Source organism: Mustela nigripes, chromosome 4 (assembly GCF_022355385.1).
Source record: "Mustela nigripes isolate SB6536 chromosome 4, MUSNIG.SB6536, whole genome shotgun sequence".
Lineage (NCBI taxonomy): Eukaryota > Metazoa > Chordata > Mammalia > Carnivora > Mustelidae > Mustela > Mustela nigripes.
In genome coordinates, this window is record NC_081560.1 from 48,091,214 (window position 1) to 48,116,865 (window position 25,652).

Sequence of the window (25,652 nt, forward strand, 5' to 3'; positions counted from 1 at the left end):
CTGTTACTAATGCAAGAGCAAAACAAGAGCAAAAAAGGAAATGAATAAACAAGGATAACATGGAAGAAAAAAAAAACCCACGAATGTGTTCCCCCATCCTTTTTTTTGAGAGAGAGAGAAGGGGCAGGAGCAGGGAAAGGGAGAGAACATCTCAAGCAGGCTCCATGCCCAGTGCAGAGACCAACACAGGGCTCCATCTCACAACCCTGAGATTATGACCTGAACCAAAATCAAGAGTTGGACACTTAAAATGAACCACCCAGCATCCCAATGTTCCCTTTAAATAGAATTAACATTTTAGAAAAAATGTTGGATGAGAAGCACTGATCAAAAAGTTAATTCTGAGAGGGCAATACAAAGAACAGAAAGACATCAAGATTACCGAGTAAAACTAAGATACTATAGAGAAACCTTGACAGAAAAACAGAAACATCAGGGAGAGCACACAAAGAGCACTTGTAAAGAGAGAAAGAGAATTCCAGTAGGGACTGATTTTGGGGAAGTGGCAAAAGGGAACAGACCTAAGACTTTAAAGTAGGAAAGAACTGAAAATGAATTTGCTGGTTATATGTGGATAAACATAAAACCTACAGAATGGTATAAAATGAGCCTATGGATTTTTAAAATCTAGAAAAATATACACCAAACTTCTTCACTCAAAATTCTAGGTGCTGAACCTTTCTGGACAAAGTCCTAAAACCAATGCTCAGCAATCTCTAATTCTCTATGACATTCTTCCACAGCAGCAAGACCAAATCATTTGCATATTCAAGCCCTCAACTCTTTAACACATGACCTTATTCCTCCTTACTGAATATACTGAAGCCATGAATGAGTTCCAGTCCAAATTCATTCAACTAATTGTTGATGAATCCCCACTGATTCTACTTATGGATTATTTCCCCAAACTGACTCCCTTTTCTACTTTAAGACTTATCTCACCTAGAAAATTAGGGCAGTCTGAATATTTCCTCAGTCTCCATTTTCTAATTTCAATTTATCCTACTCAACCCTCCAATATAAAAACACATCTCTAAATTTTATTTCTCTCTGCTTTACTTTATTCCTTAGCCAAATATTAAAACCATCATAACGTGATCCAAACTACCCTTTCCCATTAATCTTCTAAAACGAATCATCTGTCCCAGGTAAATCAAATTCCTTAACACTTTCACAAACATACCACACACACATTCCCTTCACTCCTTCCCCCTTATTGCTACTATCTGGGCATATTCTCCCTGCTTGTCTTTCAATATTTTGTCTATCAAAATCATCCTATGGACAATTTACAGGACACTTAAGTGTTTTAATACACACAATGCAATAAGCAAGGCAATTCCACTTTATTAAACATTATTTTGGGGATGTCTGGGTGGCTCAGTCAGTTAAACGTCTGCCTTTGGCTCAGATCATAATCCCAGGGTCCTGGGATCGAGTCCTGCATTGGGCTCCCTGCTCAGCGGAGAGCATGCTTCTCACTCTGCCTGCCCCTTCCTTCCCCTGCTTGTGCTCTCACTTTCTCTGACAGAGAAATAAATCTTTAAATATAAATAAATAAACAAACATAATTTTCTTCCTTGAGTCTTCCCACATGTTCTCAAATTTTTACCAAAGGCCTGAAATTCCTACTGAGTTTTATAGTATTATCCAGGCAACTCTACAATCCAGTCTACACCATTATATTCATGCATATTTTCATCTCTTAGAGAAAAGTTACAGTACTTGGAATGCACAAGAGATAGTAGTTTAGCATTATCAAAGAAAATAAGCAGGCAATGACAAAAAATGAAATTACAGATTAAGTCAGAAAGAAACCTTACAAGGAGCCGCTTGTTGCTTCAGCAGGTAAGCATCTGCCTTCAGGTCCTGATCCTAGGATCAAGCCCCACCTCCATATCCCTGCTCAGAGGGGAGTCTTTTTCTCCCTTTCCCTCTGCCCCTCCCCCAGCTCATGCTCATAGGCACTCTCAAATAAAGTCTTTAAAAACGAAGCAAAACAAAAGGTTATACAGCACATTGGTGAAGTTATTTGGTCTCGGCATTATTCCACAGATGATGAAGAACCACCTAAGAGTCTGAAACAAAAGGAAGGTATGTTCAGATTTTCATATTTCAGATTTTTTATATTATAGTTTATATAGAGTAGTTTAAAGAACAGATAAGGAGGGGCTAAGAATGAAAACAAAGGGGAAAAGTGACCTATTGCAGTAGTCTTAGAAAGAGATAAGGATGACATAAAATTAGGGCATTGATATTACAAACACAAAAATACAAAGGCAAGAAAATGGATAGAACTGGTGTTCGACTAGATTTGAAGGGAAGGTCATTAACTTCTGGATTAGGCAATAGGCCATTAAAAAAATAATTTGAAAGAAAAAGGTAAACATTCATCTTCTTAGAAACACAATTCATCAGCCTACATACCTACATACACAAAGACATCCCACTGCCCAAAATAAAAACCTACAAACATTTCAGCCTACAACTGAAGGTCTCCATGCACAGTGGAGACCTCCACTTTCCTAAATGAAGCTTATGTTCTAATCAAAACAACCTGTAACCTGCATCCATTAACATTCTTTGTGCCTTTGCTTATACCACTTTCCTGCCAGAAATGCCCCTTCCTTCCCTCAATCTCATTTCCCTATTCTACTCTTGTCTGACTCATTCTTATACAAAACAGCAATTCTCACCAAGTTTAACTCGATACCTGTATCTCACATAAAATCAAAACCAGCACTGATGTCATAAAAATGCTCACAATGAATGCTATCTCCTTTCTGGAATTTGACTTAAATAACTTAATGACTCCTCTAATAGGCAAAATCAATGAAAAAAAGGATTCAAAAAGGAAATAAGAGGTCATTAGATGCCAAAACTTTATTTATCCAATAGTTTTTCGGCCCTCCTCAATCTGAAAGGCCGACTTTAACTTCTAGATACCTTCTATGTGCCTAATTCTAGCACCTATTCTTACTTCTTTTTTTTTTTTTTTTTTTAAAGATTTTATTTATTTATTTGACAGAGAGAAATCACAAGTAGATGGAGAGGCAGGCAGAGAGAGAGAGAGAGAGAGGGAAGCAGGCTCCCTGCAGAGCAGAGAGCCCGATGCGGGACTCGATCCCAGGACCCTGAGATCATGACCTGAGCCGAAGGCAGCGGCTTAACCCACTGAGCCACCCAGGCGCCCCCCTATTCTTACTTCTACTTTGTTGTTTAACTTATACACACCAGACAAAATCGTATCTAAAACGTATTCTGAGGAATTTGGACATTTATGACATTTTGGCTGTTCAAAAGACACTTTTTAATTTTATTTAAGTAACCTCTACACCCAATGTGGGGCTCAAACTCACAAACCCGAGATTAAGAGTCCCATGTTCTTCCAACTGAGCCAGCCAGGTGCCCCAAAGACACTCTCATGTTTTAGTTCTCCACTACATTCTGAAGAGCTGAAATTGCCAGAAAATCTCTAGCACAGTGACGCACCACCATAATGATCACCGCAATGTAATTTCAGGCAAATATTATAAAAAATGACCAGCCAAATATAAGAACTGGGATTCCTGCCATCAGAAAGCTTACTATTTAGTCATGTAAAACAGAATACTCTTATAAAAGCATAAGACAATATGAGTAATATTTAAGCAATAAAGGACAACAAAAGAATAACATGGCTGTAGCGCTGTATAAAATTACAAATGGGGCGCCTGGGTGGCTCAGTGGGTTAAGCCGCTGCCTTCGGCTCAGGTCATGATCTCAGGGTCCTGGGATCGAGTCCCGCATCGGGCTCTCTGCTTCCCTCTCTCTCTCTCTCTCTCTCCCTCTGCCCGCCTCTCCATCTACTTGTCATCTCTCTCTGTCAAATAAATAAATAAAATCTTTAAAAAAAAATAAAATAAAATTACAAATGACTGAAGAGAGAATGATAAAGCAACTCAAAGGAAAAGATCTTTTTTCAAGTAAGTAAGGAATGGAGAAAATGGAAGGGAAAAAAAACGTCCCAAGAAAGGTTTCACAGACCTTGAGTGACAGATCTTTTGATCAAAGAGGTGCAAGTGCAAGCCTGGTGAACTGAAGTTCTCAATATTTGTTGTATACTGGCCAGCACTGTTAAATATTTCATGTTTACAAAACATTTAAGTTTACAAACATAAAAAGGGCCCTTAATGCAGAGTAAAGACAAGACTAATACAAGCTACTTATCAACCTGCTTAAAAAGAAAACAGTACCTACATGGAAGAAATATGAAAGAAAAAAAAAAAAAGATTCTCACCTTGAATATACCAACCCAATCTTTTGGATGTGGATGGATATATGGAGTTAAGGTGTAATGACATTCCAGGTGTGCATTAGGAAGATAACTCTTGGCCACATTTTGAAAGATAACATGGGCAAAGTTGGAAGTCTGCAAGGGGACTTCTTGAAAGGATGTCATTGTGAATCTGAAACAAGCAAACATATACAAGTTGAATGATACCAACTAACAAAAAATTTACACCTTCAGAAAATACATAACACTGAATGCAAATTACATGAACATCTGTATGCCATAATTAAGATACATACCTGTAACTCCTCCTTAAAAATGTGATTAAATATAGAAATACAAACTGGGAAATAATTTCCAAAATGGCTCAGAAAGTCACATGGGGATTAAAAATTTAAAAACCAAGATCCTCTCTCCCCTCTGCCCCTCCCTAACTAGGCTCACACCTGTAGTCTCCAAATAATTAAATCTAAACAAAAATCTGCAGGACACAAATATTTTCCACATTTTGTGCTCTACTTTTGAGAATAAAGGATACAACTGAGATTTACTCAAAAAAGCTATCTATACAGTATCAAAGACTCAGTACAATTAATACTGATTCTACACTACACATAACAATGATGACACTTGCATAAAAAATCTTGCACAAAAATCTCTGTGATGGGAAAACCGGGGAAAGATTTTTGCTAACCAAATTAATCTATTTTACTTCACAAACCAATAAAGTCTCTACAGGGCAAGACGGCAGTTAGTCTCTGCTCATATTTTACCTATTAAGAAAGCCTTTACTGCTAGAAGATCTAGGACAACATGCTTTCACAATGTTTCTTTTGCTGAAATGTTTGAATACTAAGGCAAATTTTTTAAGAATTTCAAAGTAATAAACACTTCAGAAAATACCCATATTTCTTCTTGTGTCTTCTCTGCTTCTGTTCAAGTACTGCTTTACTGAAACAATATACTGAACATCTCATCAGAGACTATCAATGGTGAACCTGGAAGCCACTAGGCTGGTAGAATACCAGCCTGGTTGTCTGTCAGCCTCTCCCCAACCTGAGCTCTGCCAGGATTCCAAGGAAAGCAGAGTGCATTCAGGAGCAATCCTCCTACACCTCTGTACTAACAAAATGGCTTAATTACCAGCAGCCCTATTTCATAGAAGGATTTAACTGTCACTACCATGCCAAAGTCTTCAATAAAATGAAGAAGTAGCCCTTACTTACAAACACTGAGAACTCTGGCTAAAATAAATGAAGAGTTTTATTACTTTCTTTGAATTGTCTGAGCTAATTTCAGCTCAGAGGGACGTCATGTGCTAATAAGGTCACTGGTGATAATCTCTTTTCAAGTCAATGCCTTCATAAAGAAGGAAAAAATAACGGATTGATTCCAGTTTTCAAAACCTGTTTACTAATGGTTATACCAGTTAAGAAAAACTATAGCTAAATCAATGAAACCAACCTGAAGCAGATACAACTACCAAAACTGAGGCAAGTGAATGAGGAATATTTTTCTACGAAGAAAATGATTTAGGTTTCTCTAGGAAAACATTTAGTAAGAAGAAAATAAGGCTAGCTTAGAATGAGTTGCCAATGTTATAATTAAAAGTAATTTAAGAATGAAACTTTCTCTCACAACTTAACATGTTTCTTAAACTGTAATTATGTTTTAAGCAGTGAAGTTTAAACTTTTGTTTAACCTCACCTACACAATGTTTCAAAAATCCACAATCCTACCTTACACTTTTACCTCACTGAAATTTTAAGTAGAAAAATAGGAGGAAGGTATGCGTGCGTGCGTGCGTGTGTGTGTGTGTGTGTGTATGCTTACAAATGCTATCAAAAAGGACTAAAAACTACAGTTAATGGTATTTATTCATGAGGGATACATGTAAAGACTAACTTTTAAGCTGTTTGCCAGTACATATAAACACATTTTCATTTCAAATAAACATATTGACATAAAATTTCATTTTTAAAGCTTCCCCCCAAAATTCAGGTTTTTAAAAAAACATGCTTCATCAGACTTTAAATATATTCAAGAGTATAAATCGTAAGTATACTATAAATCTGTGATCCTACTAACCTTTTCTCTCTCCAACACTCCAACCTTTTAAAAAATTTCAGTGCAATTATGACTACAGAAATGTTTTCCAAGTACTTCCACTCTCACTATTAGGTTTAAACTTTTTTAAAAATTAAATTCCAGGGCGCCTGGGTGGCTCAGTGGGTTAAGCCTCTGCTGTGACTCAGGTCATGATCTCACGGTTGTGGGATCGAGTCCCAAACTAGGCTCTCTGCTCAGCGGAGAGCCTGCTTCCCCCTCTCTCTCTACCTGCCTCTCCGCCTACTTGTGATTTCTCTCTTTGTGTGTCAAATAAATAAATAATATCTTTTTTAAAAAAAATTAAATTCCAATATATCTTCTAGTCATAAAAAGTTAACAAGGGTAAATGTAATCTCAATGTAATTACCACATGAATCAACCCATTTTAAATAGTAAAACAAAATCTCCCATATAATCCTGTTTCACTACTCACACAGATAAAGAAATAAAATGAAAAGATGGATAAGATAAAAATGAAATAATGGATAAGATGAAAATGAAAAGATGGATAAACATAAATGTGCTGATATTCACTGAAACTGGCAATTTATCAAGATGATTCAGACATTTATACACTATCCATGTGTGTGTACACATGCGCGCGCACACACACACACACACACACACACGACACAAACAGCCCACTGGGGAAGTAATATACAAAGCCACTGCATCACCTTGTGGTAATGCTTGGTAAGTGTAGCTTCACTAACACCCTAAGAATAAACTGCACCTCAGGTGAAGAAGAAATATAGCCCCCCACACACACAAAGGGAAGTGGAAGCAGCTGTACTATACCAAATTTTGCTTCCCATTCTCTAAAGTACAGCTCCAGAAACATGAGTACATTAAGATGCAAGCCAAGGCTAAGCAAAAATTTTCCACTCAAGAATTAAAGAACCAAAGACATTCAGCTGAGAAACAGTCTGAAATGCATATACATGATGCCTGCAGTGCCCTCTTCCATGTTTACTACTGATTTCCCCAAAGGCCCAACATGTCTAGAGTTCCTTTGCATGTACTACATTGTAAGCTTTACACAATAAAATCTTTAATCTAAAATCCCCATTTTGTTATTTGGGGGATTCATCTATCTAGAGAAAAGAAAATAATGTGCAGCTGGCACTTAGTTAAGTAACTAAAATAAATGGGGTAGGGGGCACGAGGAAGGTGGAAGGTGGAAGCATGCTGTCTTTATTTCTTCCTCCAGGAACATTTTCAAGCCCAAAACTGGCTTTCGTGGTAGTAGTTTTTCAGTGGCTTCCGATACTCAATTTCAATGGACCAGCCCAAAAATTTAAGTTTGCACTCTTAAATACATCCGTATCTCTAACTAAACAAGAAAATATATATACTAATTTTGTTCAGTGTATGTGACTCTGGTGATTTTTTTTTCTTTCAAAGTCCTTATAAAGTCAAAGATAACTAATCATAAGAAATATCCTGATGTCCAAGATTTGCTTTAAAAACTCCCAGGGGGGTGCTTGGGTGGCTCAGCCGTTAAGCAGCTGCCTTAGGCTCAGGTCATGAACCCAGCCCCACACATCAGGCTTCCTTTGGTGGGGAGCCTGCTTCTCCCTCTCCCACTCCCCCTGCTTGTGTTCCCTCTCTAGCTAGATCTCTGTCAAATAAATAAATTAAATAAGTAACTCCTGGGGAAAAATGTACTGGGAGAAGTAATAAAACAAGATTAGTAAAATGGTAGTTCCTTTTACTATTTGTTCTCCTTGTGTGTATGTATGTAAGTAAAGTTAGTAATAAAATCTCCATGTATGACATACCATAATAGGAACACATTACATATAGTGGATGGCAAACTTAGCAAGAAGTTTTTTTTAAATCTTCAGTTAAAAGTACATGAACTTTTAGAATTATCTCTAAACTTCGGTCCCATAAGACACACAAATATCTGAAGGAAAAACTGTTAGACATTCTAATGGTTTTCAATTATTCATACTTTAACTCAAAGACTATCAGCTGGTTTATAGAGCAGAAAAATGTTATCTGCAGGGCGCCTGGGTGGCTCAGTGGGTTAATCCTCTGCGTTAGGCTCAGGTCAGGATCTTAGAGTCCTGGAATCGAGTCCCGACATCAGGCTCTCTGCTCGGCAGGGCGCCTGCTTCCTCCTCTCTCTGTCACCACCTGCCTCTCTGCCTACTTGTGATCTCTGTCTGGCAAATAAATAAATAAATAATCTTTTAAAAAAAATGTTATCTGCAATCCTTCTGGGAGGCAGAGGCAAAGCCAACAATCTGTTAATTTGCACTCTTAAATACATCCGTATCTCTAGAATTCTTCACAACTGAGTGCCTCGACACTCTACCCCAGTGTTACTTATACTTTTACTCTATAGATTCTTTTAAATGGTTTCTCAAAAGCTGTAACTTGGCCCATACAAAGAGGGAATTTTTCTCTTCTTGTAGGGGTTTATTTGGGCCAAAATATATTTTAAAAAGCCAGAGAAGCCAAAATTTTAATTAGTGTCAAAATTCCATAAGGATAAAATCCAATAAACTTCGCATATGTATTCCCCAAATATTCCCCCAAAGAAGTACACGAGCATCGTTAGGACATTTCATAGTTAACATTAAATGGCTGCAGTCATTACCATAAATAGAGGTGCGCAACTTAAGAATGTGATGAGGAGAGAACAAAAACTACGTTAGGATGTCCTCTGAAGCTGCAAAAAAAAAAAAAAAGTAAAAAATAAAAGACCTAACAAGTCATTTCTCACGTTATCAAGTAATTTTTCCCAAGAGATGGAGCCTACTCTTAATAACAACAAAAAAAAAGGCTTGGCCTCAGCCCCTTCTCTATACCTGAATTGTGCCTTGAGGGACAATCAGCCCACTCTTCTATTAACAGGTTATTCAAAAATCTCTTCAGACGCTTTGGAACTGAGCACCAAAATTATAATTAGCGCTCAGTCTGTAGAAATTTTACAATGAACATAAAGCAGAGTTGAAAAATTAAACTTTCCCATCTAAATCCTCGTCATAACAGCAATTCGTAACTAAACTGTGATGCTTAAAACGTAATATAGGAAGAAAGTCATCTGCCACAGTGTTTTCCAAACAAAATTATAGAAAAGATAATGTAGTGCATCAACAGTCACACACAACCCCACCCCCACCCAGCCCAAGCAAAAATTGCCCGAGGCGATGAGCGAGGGTCGGGACTAGCCCACAACTGCCGACCGGCGGCTGCTGGGTGTGGAGTAGGAGAGTTGTGAAATCAAGAAAAGTTGCCTAAGCAAAGACGACGTTGACTCTTAAGATCCCTCCAAACACTACGCACAGGAGCCGTCTACAAAAACCAAGAAAAGCGTCAGCTAGACCTGTAGCCCAGGTGAAATACGCGAACCGGCCTCAACAGCTAACTCCGCCCCCGGCCCCCAAACGTGGGCGGCGCACTGAGTCCCCGCCTCTTTCTCCACTGGCGACACAAACCAAAACACCTGGGTTTCACCCCACCCGGGCAAACCCAAACCTCGGACTCGACCTGTTTTCCCAAGCGCCCACGCCGGCAGCACACACAGTGCCCTCTAAACACACCCCAGAATTGGACCTCCGGCAAGACAGGTCCTTCTTCAGGGGTCCCCCGCGTCACTCGCCCCCGCCAAAGTGCCCAAGTTCCACACGGCTCCCCCAAACAGCGAAGGGCCTATCCCGGGGCCTCCCCGCCGGGTGGGGCGGCCACCCGCTGTTTTCCCCAGCCTTACTCCCCACCGAAGTTGCCCACACCCCCGTCACAATCGTAGTCCAAGAGGAAAAGTTTGTCTTCGAGAAGGAAAGCATCGTCATTTGGGTGCATCGTCACCAGAGATCATTCCCGAGACCGGCCAGGCCCCTACACTCTAACCGCTGAGGAGCGTATCACGAACCCCCAAAGAGCTCCAGCTGGAGACTGCCCCGCAAAAGGTGCTGCGGTTGGCTGGGGAAGGCGCTTACCCTGCGGAGAACTCCGGGACAGACCGAACGTTAGAAAGTCTTCCGAGCTTGCGCCGCCATCAGCCGCCGAACCCCTTCCGCCACCACAACCTCCCTCCACCGACCAGCTCCACCTCCCCTCAGAGCCAGAAAGCCGGCGTTCCGTCACTTCCGGCTTCGGGACCACCCCTTCCGTCGCCGTTGCCGCAGTCACCGTGCGGGGTGGGCCGGGCCTATCCCGGAAAGCACAGCCTCCGCCCCTGCGGCTTTTCACCTTCCCGGCCGGCGGAGCGGATAAAGTCTGGGCCGGCGTTTTAAACTCTTTGGCTTCGCGGTCTTTTGTCTCAGTCCTAGCCAAGCAGGGTCCGTTTGGGTTTACATTTTTCATTTTTTATTTTTTACTTTAACCGGAAAATTAAATAACTTAAGTTAGGTTGGAACGGTAGCCCAAAGATATATGGACTATTACCGTGTCATTGCCTGGATCTTAAAAACTAAGTGAATCCATTTATTTTATAGATCAAGAAGTAGGGAAACGGTAGAAGTAAAGGAGCGACCACATCCATAACCATGGATGCAACCCCTAACTCCCAAGGCTCTTTCCCAGCTCCTGGTCCAGGCCTGTTTTTGTTTGAGATTTTGTTCCCTCCATGGAAGACCTCCGTTCTAGGAGCGTTTCAGATCCAGAGCTCTATGATTCTATTTGCTCTTGCTCCAGCGTGGCCTCTTTCTGCCCGCACTTGCTTTTATTAGCTGTGTTCTTTTGTGTGTGTGAATTTTGTCCTATATTCTTTGTTCAACTATATTTTCTAATATCAATTTGGACTGTGACGTGTCTTACCTTCATATAGTAGGCACTCAGATGGCATCCCGAGTTCACGGAAGCAAGTGTATTCTGTTCTAATGCATCATATTTCTGTTTTTCTATAAAACCCTTACAGGAAAAAAAAAACGCATATAGAATCTTCAATATCCCTAGTAGAGAAAGGATAATTAGATCACATTATCGCTCTAAATACAGAACATACACAATCTCATATACTTAGATTTTTACTTCCCCATAGTTAAGATTATCATCCTTTCGGTAATACAGATCCTGTGTTTGCTGATTTGTTTCCTGTATATTGAAATCTTTGAACTTTTTGTTCTGTATAGCATACTCGATGGTAGAATTTTAAAAGAACTTTAGAGCTCATTTACTACCAACCTCCTTATTTTACAGATGATGAAAATGGTACGATAATATCAGGAATCACTAATGTTACTATAGCAGTCTACATGTAGTGGGAATATCTGTGTCCATTAAGAAATGTAAATATAGTAGTGAACTTTATAAGCACAATTTTTCAGAAGTGTCATTCGGTATGTTTTAACCACGTTATTTATTTACATGTAATAAATCTCCAATTGCCACCAATTTTCAATTAATGAAATCAGAAAAGCAATATGCTTAATAAAGCCATAATTGGAAAATATTTTGTTATTTTTGATAATATCTTGAATTTCAGACCTTATTTTTCACATCAAGGTATTTGTTTAGGAACTTTTACTTGCTTTAATCCATTTAGTATGATCCCTTGAATTTTTAGACAATGTTGCTCCCAGCAGGATAAATATATAACCTTTCAGTATTTAATTGAATTTTTTAAAATTTGCCCTTTGTATGTATAGCAGTGTATTAGGGCCATGAAGGATATAGATCTACACATAGAACCTTTGGGCCAGATGGAATTCAGAATTAAGAATTTTTAGACTTTAGAAAAAGTATACTTAATGTTACATGATATCCCACGAGGTCTATAGCAGCACTTCATAATTAAGTTAACATTTTTTAAGAAACATTATGACTATTGCACTACTAAGTGGGATAAACAAAGCATACAGTCTTATTTCAGTTCAGATCAGGTTTTTCAGATAAGGTTTTGCCACTTTGTTACCATGGATTCAGGTCAAGCTTTACAGACAAATGAGTTCAGGTCAAGATAGGTTCTGCCACCAAGTGTTAAGAAAATATTTTATTTTCAAAGTTTTTTTGGATTTCAAAATAATGAATAAGGGATAGTAGACCTGTTCAAAGACCTATTGGCAAGTAAATCCCTCAGCATCCCATGCTATTTCTGGAACAATTACAATTCTAAGTAGTTTCCAGATAGTTGTACTAATCTATCACATACCATCTATCCCATATTTTGACTGAGCAAATACCTAAAAGACACCATTTCTCTATTAGAAGAGCTTAGGATAACAAAGCGAAGAAAATAAATGAATCTGTGAGGATATGGGTGACTATAAAATACACTATAAAAGTATAAAATAAGATATTCAGAGATGGGAGAACTCAGTATAGGCTTATGTGAGCAGTATACTTTTTCTGAAGGAGGTAGGCCTATTCAGTTAAAATTAAGTAGAGTTTTGATGAAGAGATGGAAGGAAGAAGACTCCCAGTCAGGATATAAGAGCTTGGGCAAAGGATTCTGGTAGGGAGAAGATCCTTAACAAAAAGTAATCCCCACCTGTGGAGTACACAGTACATGCCAAACACTGAGACTGCCAGCCCTCCTCACAGCAACACTTTAAGGTATCACCCCATTTTGCAGGAGAATGTGGGTTAAAGTTAAATACCTTCTTCTCCACTAAACATCTTCCTCTCCTTTCTAAGGTGTCAGTACATCCTTGGATGACATTAATATTAGAAGGCCACCGTGTTGGCCTTCTAATTTGTTGAACCCCCTCATCTCAAATAATGTCCTCCACTCCACTACATATACCGATTTCCATGCTCATACCTTGGACCTTGTCACCATCCATAACTACTTTACCTTTAAAATTAAGCATTCTGGGGGCACCTGGGTGGCTCAGTTGTTAAGCATCTGCCTTCAGTTCGGGTCTTGATCGCAGGGTCCTGGGATTGAACCCTGCATCAGGCTCCCTGCTCAGTGGAGAGTCTGCTTCTCCCTCTCCCACTGCCCCTGCTTATATTCCCTCTCTTGCTGTCTCTCCCCATCAAACAAAAAAAATCTTAAAAAAAAAAAATTAAGCATTCTGCTCTTTGACAACAACCTTCTATTCTTCTAACTTCCTTATTCAAATGTGCCCACTATAACTATTTCTCAAACTCCTCAGGATCTCTAAACCATTCAGCTTTCTCCTTTTAATACTAACCTTATTATCCAACTCTGAGTCCATGGACTCTCATGTCATTAACATTATATCCAATACCCCATACAATACTTTGATTTTCTATCTTGTAGATTAAGTGCAATGTCTTGGAACAATTATGTTACAGACTCTGTAATCGTCATATGCTTTACAACTAAAGGTTATGTCTGGGAATACTAAGCAAAAACTTTGACAATAGAACTAAATGTTTTGGGACTCAAATGTCAATTGATAGATGAATGAATGAGGAAGATGTGGCATACACACACACACACACACACACACACACACACAGAGGGGTGGGGGGGGATATTACTCAGCCATCAAAAAGGGTGAGAGCTTGACATTTGTGACAACATGGATGAACCTAGAGGATATTGTGCCAACTGAAATAAGCCAGAGAAAAAAAAATAACATATGATTTTGCTTATAGGTGAAATCTTAAAAAACCTCACCAACAAAAGTAATAAGCAAAAAGAAACACACATAAATACAGAGAACAAACTGATGGTTGTCAAAGGAGCTTGGGTGGGAGAATGAACAAAATGGGTGAAAGAAAGTGGGAGATACAGTAATAGAGTGAATAAGTTGCCAGGATGAAAGGTACAGCATAAGGAATGTAGTCAATGGTACTGTAATAGATGTCTATGGTGACTGATGGTAGCAATGCTTATAAGCATAGCATAATGTATAAACTTGTCAAAGTTCACATACTATGTACTATGTACTATGTACTATGCCATATACCTAAAACTAATGTAACATTGCATGTCAACTATATTTCAATAAATACATAACATACATACATATTTTAAAAAAACACACACACAACTTCAAAAATTAAGCTAAGCACCTAAAACTACCTTAGTGTTTTTTAGGTATAACATTATAACTTTTATAGCACTATCATTCTCAAAATTTCTTAACAATTATTTTGTAAATGATTATACTTAGAATTTATTTTCTAGAAATGTAGAATCTTCAGAGTGTCTGTGTAACAAGTGAGGCTGAGAGATCAATTTATTGATAAAGTTTCAGAAAAAATTATGTACAATGTGGCATGTACACATTGTCTTTCAATGAATAAAATGAAAGCATGTATCATAAAAAACTAACAATAAAAAATTAAATAAAATTGAATGTCTTGGGAAGTTTCTTGTACTATAAAGAGAAAAACTATTTAACTTACGATATTAAGAAATAGAGACTGCAGAGATTTATACTTTAGTAAGACCTTTGCCCCACCTGGCCCCTAACAGTGTTCTTTGTTCTTGTGCAATTGAGAGGTCACTGGAATGTAAATACAGTCTCACCTCTCTTCCTTAGCTTACTGAGAGGAGTAAGACGAGCACGAGCACGGTACTTTGAATTCTTAAGATTCTTAGGTCAGGAATGTTTTTTCTCAGTGTTTTAAATTACATACCTTGGGGCACCTGGGTGGCTCAGTGGGTTAAAGCATCTGCCTTCAGCTCAGGTCACCATCCCAGGCTTCCGGGATCCAGTCCCACATAGGGAATCTCTCCTCAGCAGGGAGCCTGCATCCTCCACTCTCTCTCTACCTGCCTCTCTGCCTACTTGTGATCTGTGTCTGTCAAATAAATAAAATCTTAAAAAATAATAATAATAAAATAAGTTACATACCTTAATTTTTTGGATCACTTGCATATCAGTGGTAATTAAAGTTAATAAAAGTTATTTTTTTAACTAATCTCTACTCCCAGCATGAGGTTCAAACTCACCACCTTGAGATCAAGAGTTGCATGCTCTACTGAGTCAGGCAGGTGTCCCAATAAAATTATTTTAAGAAAATGTTATTAAGATAATCTTCTGAACTTTTAAATTTTAATAAAAGCTGAATCAAAATTTTAGGTTGAAGGATGTTTTTATGTCTTCAGATCCCATCTCATCCCGCCTTCTCAGAAACTCTTCTCTCTTAAATTCAAACCTTCCATTTCCACTGGATCCTTCCCATTGTCTTTTCCACTGGCTCAAGTCTCTTCTATTTAATTTTTAAAATATTTCCTGGTTCCAGGGGTGCCTGGCTGGCTTTGTTGGTACAGCATGCTACTCTTGGTCTCAGGGTCATGAGTTCAGGCCCCATAATGGGTATAGAAATTATTTGAGAAAATAAAATCTTCACACACAAAAAAAATTCCCAACTCCATATTTCTCTTCAACTGCTATTGCCTTTTGTCTTCACCTTCACAGCCAAACTTCTCATTATTAAAAAAAATTATCTACATTCTACTCCCCCATTTCCCACTCTCTTACCCCACTTCCTTCTGCATGCTGCCCCCATCACACCAAAACAGGTTGTATTAATACCATAATGTATATAATGTGCTCTCAATAGGCAAATCCATCTTCCTATCCATGCACATACCATGGATGCTAACCTGGTTTCTGACTACATCTCATGATTTGCCTGGGACTCAGGAGATCCGTGCAAAAGAATTTGAATTTTATCCAAATTGGGGAGTTTGATCATTCCTTGGGTTGATACCCATCCTACTCATAAAACACTGAAATATTTTTTAGGAGCTTATAATTAGGAGTGGGGGTAAAGAATTTGTAGATTACTGTCATGGCAGTAACCAGTCCTAAATTTGCCTTTTTTGCCTGCTTTGTGAAAATTCATCTAGGTCCCTTAAATTTAACGTTTTCTCTGCCAGCTGGCACAATTAAGTGTGGTCAGCAGAAAATGGAGTAAAGAACTAGAGTAGAGAAAAATTCTGATTCCTGGTCCCTGTCTGCTCATTCAACAGATTTCTGCAATGCACGTGACTTCTCCAGTGTCCAGCTAGTGCAGGTTTCCAAGTATCTACCTCCTGCAGTACAGGGGGTTTCTTAGTTGCTGATTCCACTGCATGGTAGCCAGCAGCCCCAGCACTCAGCCGCTTTACCCACAATGTCCCCTTCTAAGTAGTTTTGTGGCAGAGTGCCTGCTGTGTAGATAGTTCTCTATGAATACCTTTCTCTAAAACCCTGGAGGGCAGATTTCTAGCAAGATCCACATAGTGGCTCTCTAGCAAGTTCCAGAAGGTAGATTTCCAGAAAGTTCCACTAACTCAACAATTCGAGTACTACTACCACCACCACTACTACTACTACTTCTTATTTTTTAAGATGTTATTATTTATTTGAGAGAGAGAGAAAGTGGGGGAGGGGCAGAGGGTGAAGCAGATGCCCCACTGAGCCAGGAGCCCGATGTGGGACTCCATCCAGGACCCTGGGATCATGACCTGAGCCGAAGGCAGACACTTAACTGACTGAACCACCCAGGCACCCCTCAATTCAGGTACTTCAGTGATTCATAGTCATGACCTCTCCAAGGTCTAGAACCCTTGCTAGGCATGCGTCTCAGCCATGGGGATAATATCTGTTCCTTATATCTGCGATTCTTACAGTCTTTTGAGTTCCCTTTACTCCTTACTAGGCTGGTTACTCCAATCCCTTTTTATTGCTAGGAATTCTTTCCATTAAGCGTTCCCTGTTCAAATCACTGTGTAGTTCTCTCATTAACTGGACCCAGACTGATAACAACCACTATGCCCCTTCCCTTAGCTTCATAGGTTGAACCTGTCTTGATTATTTTTACTTCTTCCCCTTAAGTAATTGCTTAGTGAATTAATTTAGTTCTGGTCAGCTAGGGTTATTGCCATGTTTTTTTGTTGTTCTGCAATCTTGTACGACTATTTGATGTTAATTATGATGCATAGGGGCTAGAATTCCTTCTGTAACACATAGTTTAGTTTGTAGAATTCAATGAACAATGATTTATTGCCATTTAGCATTAGGTTTTCTAGATGAAAGAAATGCCTTTATTCCCAGAAGAAACCATAGCTATGCTGATCTTGCCATGAAGACAAAGGGGAAAATGAAATTATTACTTATGTTGAGCGTCTTTAGAAAGTGATTTATAGTACATCCTATTGGTTAATTGTGAAAATTGACTTTTAAGGTTGGTTAGTATAATACAGCAAGTTCTAAGAAGCTGAGAGTAGGTAAAATTCCTCTTCTTGAATCCTTCATTTTCTACACTTTTCCCTCCTGTTCAGATACTCTTTCTCAGGTTCAACAACCCCTACACCTCAGGCAACAAGCAGTTTTGTACAGGGGAACAAAAGAAGCTTAGGCTCAATATTAACCCCTATGAGGGACTTAATGCAAGTATGAGGATCTCAAAATAAGACTGTGAGCATGAAGCAATGAACCTGTCATTGTAGGTTTACATGCATCTATGGGGAAAATCTCTGTAGAGAAGGGACCCTTCTTGTACTTTTTAAGATCACAATTGCTGTCATTCCAGGAGAACTATTTTTTAAATTTCATGCTATTTTTCCTCTTCCCTTCCCAACTTGCATTCTTCAAATAGCAATCTATATGACAAGATAATATATTTGAGATATTAACCTAATTTTTCAGTATTTCCCTCTTCTATAGCTTGTCATTTTCCCAAACCTTGCCCACTATCAAATCCATAGATTTGTTGCCATAGGGGAAGGGGTACAGAAGGACAATCTTTCTGGCACCTGTCTCCAAGGTCTCAAAAAGCCAAACAGGGAGAGGATTTAGGATACAGAGAAAATGGCTTGAAAAGAAGCCAGGGACAGGGAAATAAAAGTGGAAAGAGAAAAGATAGCATCCTCTTCCCCAATTCTAAAAATAGATTTCTCTGATCTGGGGAAAGGTGGAAGGGTACCTCTGGGTGGACAAAACCACTCAACCTGTCTAACCAGCCTAGGTCTCCCAATATCCCCCACTCCATCTTAGTACTGAGTAATATTCCAAAATCCTAAGAAAACTGGAATTGAGGGACCCAAAATAGAAATTGAATTGGTAGACTACACCAACAAAAAAAAATTTTTTTTACAGAGTTGAGTCACATACTCTACATATTCAGTAACCTTGCATCCCAACTTCTTCACTGATCATTCATTCCTCACCTCGGACATGCTCACACCCACCAATCCACTAAAAGGTCCTATGGTAAGGTCATCAATAACCCTCAGATTTCCCAACCAAATTTTCAGTTCTCAGAACTTACCCCACAAATGTTATTGACATTATTGTCCACCCCTTCCTTCCTGAAACTTTTTCCTACCACCCCTCTGTGACAACTGTACGCTAGTCTTTCTTCTGTTTCTCAGAATACTTTTTCTTTTCTTATTTTTAATAAATAAACCCTTTATTTATTTATTTATTTATTTATTTGACAGGCAGAGATCACAAGCAGGCAGAGAGGCAGGCAGAGAGAGAGGAGGAAGCAGGCTCACTGCTGAGCAGAGAGCCCCATGCGGGGCTCTATCCTAGAACCCTGGGATCATGATCTAAGCCAAAGGCAGGGGCTTAACTCACTGAGCCACCCAGGCGCCCCCAGAATACTTTTTCTTAATTAAATTTGCACGCTTCTCATTTTGTAGTTGCCTCCTTAGATACCGATCTTCCTCAGAGTCCAGCTTTCTGTACCTTCAGTTTTAAAATCTTTCCTATTATTATTACATATTTTCAACTGCTAAATAGCCTAATGCTGGTGTTAATCAATATTACATCTCCAGCTCAGGCTTTCCTCCTGACATCAACCCTATGTCCACACTGCCACTTGTGTGTCACACAAACATCATAGACTCAATCCTGGCAAGGAAACAGATAACACACGAAAAAAGTTGGAAGAGAGTTTAGTGAAGAGTTTGAGAGATTCAGTAAGGATTCTCCAGCAGCAGAGGAGAAACAGTTATCCCCACAAGGCACAGAGGTGCTGGGGAAGATGTTCATTGCACGTGGAGAAAGGACTGCCTGGCAGAAGCTATGGCCACATTGATGGCCATCACACCATGATCTCTTGCTGTTACCACCCATTGGCCAACTCAACCTGAAGTCAGAGGTCAAAGGAGCCCAGCTGACTCAGTCGACAGACATCAGCTTCCTGGAGACACAAAGCAGTGGGGTAAAGGGTGGAGAAGAGCTCTGGTGGGGCAAATGAAGGTTCCTTAGCCTATCACCTCGGTGAATGGCTTCGCCAGTGACCCAGTCTGTCCAGCCAGGAATCTGAGAGATTTGCTCAACAACTCTGCCTTACTTCCTCTACTATATGAAATCAGTCATCAAATCCTGTCCATTTTACTTTCTGTTTCCCACACTCATCCCTTTGTTGCATCCCTCTCCATATTCCAGCTTAGGTCCTTGTCTCCTCCCATCTTGATAAATCTGTGCATCTCTTATTTAGTCTTTCAACTTATAACTTCTGTATCAGTTGCAGAAGCATTGACTTTTGTGATTGTTCCTGGCCAATCAGCATCTGAACCACCTTACTATTCTGGAGCATCTCCCACCTTATGAAGCAGGCCAAGTGTCTGCTCTAGAAACGGAAATGCCAGCTACGTGCTTTCCCATACTCCCCTGCGGTCAGAGCATGCGCTACACCAGTCAGATGCTTCCAGAATCCGCCCTGGCGGGGGAGGGGCAACAGCGTCATGGCAGCTATGTTCTATCTCCAGGGGAAGACATGGCAGTTTAACAGTAGCGTCAGAGGGTTAGCAGAACCAGCTATGAAGTGGGTGGGGGCAGGGTGAGGAACTCTTCACAGGGCATGTTGGGCTTATGACTTTCAAGCTTTCCCAAAGGATCTGTGAACTACTCACGATCTTCCAAATAAAGCCTTTTCCCCTGAATTAACCAGAGCTGTTTTCTTTGTAGAAATTAAGAACCCTGACTGATGGAGATTATTTTTGAAATTAAAAGCATTCCTGGGGTGCCTGGGTGACTCAGGCTTAAATGTCTGACTTCGGATCAGGTCATGAGCTCAGGGTCCTGCGGTAAAGCCCCCCCCCCCCAACCCCAGAGCTCCCTGCTCCGCAAAGAGCCTGCATATTCCTCTCCCTCTCAATCCCCCAACTTGTGCTTTCTCTCTCTCTCTCAAGTAAATAAATGAAATCTTTAAAAAAGAAGGTCTCTCTTTACTTTAAAAAAAGAAGATACATTCATACATAAATACATAAATACCTTCCTAAGTGGGGCACCTGGGTGGCCCAGTTGGTAAGCAACCAACTCTTTTTTTTTTTTTAAGATTATTTATTTACTTATTTGACAGAAAGAGAGAGTGCAAGCCAGGGGCACAAGGAATGGGAGAAGCAGGCTCCCCGGTGAGTAAGGAGCCAGGTATGGGACTCGATCCCAGGACTTGTGATCATGACCTGAGCTGAAGGCAGACACTTAATCGACTGAGCCACCCAGGCGCCCCGGTAAGCACCCAACTCTTGATCTCAGCTCAGGTCTTGAGTTCAGGGTCATGAATCAAACCCCACATTAGGCTGGACACCCAGTATGAAGCCTACTTTAAAAAAGCAACAACAACAAACTCCTTCCTAACTTTATTTACAAACAATTTCAAACATATAGAAAAGTTAAAAGAATAGCAAAGATAAGTACTTGCATACCACCCAGCCAGATTCAATAAGTAGGTAGTTTTCATATATTTTCTTTACCTGTGGATATGTATATGTGTGTGTATATTTTTTTTGCTGGACATTTGATAGCTAGTTGCAGGCACCTAAGAAAATGAGTAATAATTCCATAATACTTTTATATCTGGACTGTATTCAAATTTTCCCAAATGTCCCCAGAATGTCTTTTGCACCTATTTTTTTTTCCAAATACAGTACATTGTATTTGGCTACGTCTGTTCAGTGTCCTTTTGTAATTTAAAAAATGTAAATTTAAAAAGGGGGACTATGGGGCGCCTGGGTGGCTCAGTGGGTTAAGCCTCTGGCTTCAGCTCGGGTCACTATCACAGGGTCCTGGGATCCAGCCCCACATGGGGCTTCTCTGCTTGGCATGGAGCCTGCTTCCCCCTCTCTCTCTGCCTGCCTCTCTGCCTACTTGTGATCTCTATCAGATAAATAAATAAAATCTTTTTTTTTTTTAAAGGGGGGGGACTATATGGACTTTGGAGTTTTTTTTAATTGATTTCTACAAATGACTGACAAGATAAATATCAGAACTAACAGTTATTAAGCAGTAATCACGAGCCAAGCTTGGTGCAAGTTGTATGAATATGAATAGGACAAGGTCCCTGACCTCAAGGATACAGGCTCTCTGTGTTTCTCCAAATATACACAGTTTATTTGTCTCACTTTTAACCGGTTCAGGGAACAGATAGACACAGAGAATAGGAGTTAATCATTTCCATGGCTCAGATCTACATCACAGAGTGGGAGAGCTGAGCGAGGCTGGTTGCCCACATCTATATAATTTATCTTCTGCTATATCCTGGATCCCATATAAACTTCTCAGTCCAATAGTCAAAGATATCACAGCCTGATTCCAATCTAACTTTCCATCCTCAATCCTTACTACTTACTTCCTCCTATGAACCCAAATTGGACCCATGCTTTCTGGAATAAGTTTCATGTTTTCCCATCTGTACATTCCTATGACATGCCTTCCCCTCTATGTCTTTTTTCAGATATCCACCTGTATTGCAAGGCAATGTATACCTCACCTCAGTGAAAATGTTCTAGCCCATTTTTAAAAATATTTGTTCATCTCTGCATATGTGTGCATACACATGTGATTTTATATGATACACACACAAGCCTTCTTTACTTGGTCTATTAAAAGCTGTTTTTAAATTTGTAAGAAAATTACCTCGTATTTTAAGTCAATGATTGACAGGGTATCTGATCTGAAGAAAGTAAGGTAGAGATTTAGCAATTATCTGCTCATGTGATAAAGACACACAATTTAAAATATAAATGAAAAAATGTCTCAGTTACCAGCTTGTTTACATTGATCAAATCTTCAGGGTGATTTATAAATCTTCATTTTCATTATAAAGAGAGTAGGCACATAGATTTTTTAAATTCAATTTGCTTCAACTGAAAAACCATAGAACAGAAACAGTTCACCCATTTCTCCTACCTACTAAAAACTTATCATTAAAAATAATGAAGTTTCCTTTTCAGAACACTTTTAATACTCTCCAAAATAGTCCAACACTTCAGTCCGTAGTACAAATACTGTCTTTGTCACACAGCTAAGGTCACATGTTGTTAAAATTCCTTATTAAGGAAAAGCCTCTCTGTGTGTTTTCCATTTTCATTTTTGACCCTTAATTAGAATTAATGAAGTTACCCCATTTACAGATTGCAAAAGCTGCCAGGACTCCTGAAATTACTAGAAAGAGTGATAAAATCTGTGCCTTTACTCACATGAGGTCAAGTGGTCACAGACACATAATTCTACACATTTAGTTGAGAATTTGTGCGCCTCCCTTTTTCTGTCTGTAAGGAAGAGGCTAAGTGAATCTAAGGCATGATCTGTGGCAGCTTTATGAAACATAAGGGCATGAAGAAAAATGTTTAGAAAAGAATACATTCCAATCCCTAGTATCTCTTGGTAGGATCACTACATTGTCAAACACTGAAGAAATGCTTAAACACAGATAAATAATGCTCTCTTCGAATGAAGTCTCCTCTCTGAGGTGTAATTACTGGGTATGTACTTGGGAGTTCCAAGTTTGAGTGTTTCATTTCTCACTTATGGGATTCAGCTCACCTCTTGGCACCCGCCACACCGTAAACAGCAGATTCCAGATGCCAGAAGTACACTCCTGCCAGCAGCTGACAGATGGTTGGGCAGATGACAGACGTGATGCCCTCAGACACAGCTCTGTCCTGAGCTGGCTTGTTTGAGCTATTTACTTATTAGATATCTGATACATACCAGGGAAGTCACATAATTCATATCTAAGCCTTGAAGCATTATAGTGAAGCATGAACACACCACACAAACTTAAGGAGAATTAGAACATTATCAGCTTATTCCCCTACCTACCTCATTCCTCTGCCTCCTCTTCAGAAGTGACCCAATCTTGAACTGTTTATTTTTCCTATTTTAAAAAAAAAAAGGTTTAGCACAGATGTATATACCTTTAAACTTTTTATTGTCTTATTTTCCTTGTTTTTGGCTTTAGAAAAATGATATCGTATTTATTGTAGTGTTCTGAAACTTGATTTTTTTTTCACCTGAGGCTATGTTTCTAAATTCATCTCTGTTGTTACCTACAGCAATAGCTCACACATTCATTTTCACTGTTGTGTAAAATTCTTCTATTTAAACCATAGCACGACTTAGGAAGTTGTTCTAAAGTCTTTGGATGTTTGGGTTGCTTAGTTTAGATTTTTTTTGTTGGGGGAGGTAGGAAGGATTGACTGGTTGGTTGGTTTTGCCATTTTGAACAAACTGTATAGAATATGTCTCCTGGTGAAAAGTAAGAAGTCTTTAGGTATAAGGCCTAAGAGAAGCATTATTGAGTCTTAGGGTATGCAAAAGTTCAAGTTTACAAGTTAGTGTCAATATTTTTCAAAATGATTCTATCATACTTCCACCATTGGTATGTAAGAATTCCTGTTAATCCACATTCTCATCAGTAGTTGATATTGTCAATCAGAACTTCCTTTTTTTTTTTTTCCCCAGACATTGCTTTTCATCAGCCGAGTAGGTAAAATGATATCTCATTTGGGATCAGTCCTGAGTTTTCTTTACTTTGCACAACGCTGACAACATTTCAAGTCATCCAGTCCCAGAGCTTTGGCTCTAGAAGGAATTAAAGGAGGTGGGGAAGGATGGAAAGTGCCTTGTTGAACCACGAAGACACTGGCATTTGTAGAATTGACCCCTGTAAGAACATTTCCTGTGAGGCTCAAGGTTATACACAATGTACATCATTCACTGAATTAATTTTTTTTCACTTATGTGCCAGATACTTTGCTGGGCTTAGGAAAATTGCAATGAATGGCAGACAAGGTCCTTGCCTCTTTGAACTTACATTCTCACCAGGGAAGAAACAGACAATAAACAAATGAATACATGACATAATATCGGAAAGAAAAGATCAGCTTTGAGGCCATATAGGCTAGCACTCAAGTCCCTATTGTGCATATCTGCACCTGACCTCTCTAAGCCTTGGTTTCATTTCATATAAATAATCATCATCTTGCAGGATTATTGTGAGAATTGAGAGTAGTTTATATAAATATTCCCAGTTTAGTGCGGAGCAGAAACGGCATTCTCTCCTTCCCCGCCACTTTGGAAAGAGCCTAGGGCAAGAAATTCAAGGACCTCAAGGGTGGGGCAATCTCATCTCCGAGCTTCCTGGAGGTTAGCCTCACAAAACGTTACTCCTAAAAGGAAACAAAAGCCTGTGAATCTCTGCCCGCTAGCATCAGACTGTTATTTTATCCAAACTGCTGATAACCTTCTCTCACTTGCTTGAACTGAGTTTTCATTCTGATTCTGCTTTTGACCCCCTCTGTGAGGCTGTGAAACTCAGTATTGAGTTCTGTTCTTTCCAGCCACACAGTCTTCTCTGGTCATTTTTTGAATATTCTGATAACCTAATTTTTTTTTAAAATATTTTATTTATTTATTTGACAGAGAGTGAGATCACAAGTAGGCAGAGAGGCAGGCAGAGAGAGGGGGAAGCAGGCTCCAGGACTCTGGGATCGTGACCTGAGCCGAAGGCAGAGGCTTTAACCCACTGAGCCACTCAGGTGCCCCTTTGATGACCTAATTTAAAAATAGATTTTAAAAAGCCAACTAGGAAAAATACATATGAACTAATCTGGAAAGAGTGGATACTAGAGAATATTGGATAATATTAATGAATTATTGATAAATTTTTTAAGTATGGTAATGATATTGTAGCGTGTCAAAGAAAAGTGTTCTTAACTTTGGAAATATATACTCAGTATTTATATGATGTCTTGAACTCCCTTTCAGATAGTCCAGTATAGGGAAGTGAAGTCTGTACATTGGTTGAAAGTATGAATCCATTGGGTTCATTATATAATTCTGTCTACTTTTGTATATGTTGTAAGGGCCTACTTAGCCAGAGCGACCCCATCTCGGTAGAACAGCCATTTTGTTGTTTATGCAGTAAACTCAGATTGACCCTGTGCCCGAGGAACTTACTTAGAAACAAGTCTGGGAAACCAGTAAAATATGGCCAACCAGCCCCTGATAAAAGAGCCCATATACCAGGACGTGTCAGGTCAGGGAGAGATAACAGAGCCCAGATGCAAGGAGACAGGTGGAGACATCCAATCAGTAAAGCGCACATACTATCTCCCTAACTAAGGACGAATGTGGGCCCCGCCTTTTGAGTGCCAATTCTGACCAAG

At 39.4% G+C, this 25,652-nt stretch overlaps 1 protein-coding gene across 2 annotated transcripts in view; it reads right to left on the reverse strand.

Annotated features, from left to right (window-relative positions):
* The window catches only part of TAX1BP1 (Tax1 binding protein 1), an 80,733-nt gene extending 70,265 nt beyond the window's left edge, over window positions 1-10,468 (reverse strand). For both annotated transcript variants that reach the window (XM_059396667.1, XM_059396666.1), the window contains exons 1-2: window positions 10,333-10,468; window positions 4,280-4,448 (exon numbers count right to left, since the gene is read on the reverse strand). In XM_059396667.1, coding sequence (XP_059252650.1) covers window positions 4,280-4,441 — 162 coding nt within the window. In that variant the 5' untranslated portion in view covers window positions 4,442-4,448; window positions 10,333-10,468. The remainder of the gene's footprint in view (window positions 1-4,279; window positions 4,449-10,332) is intronic.
* Window positions 10,469-25,652: the final 15,184 nt, after the last annotated feature.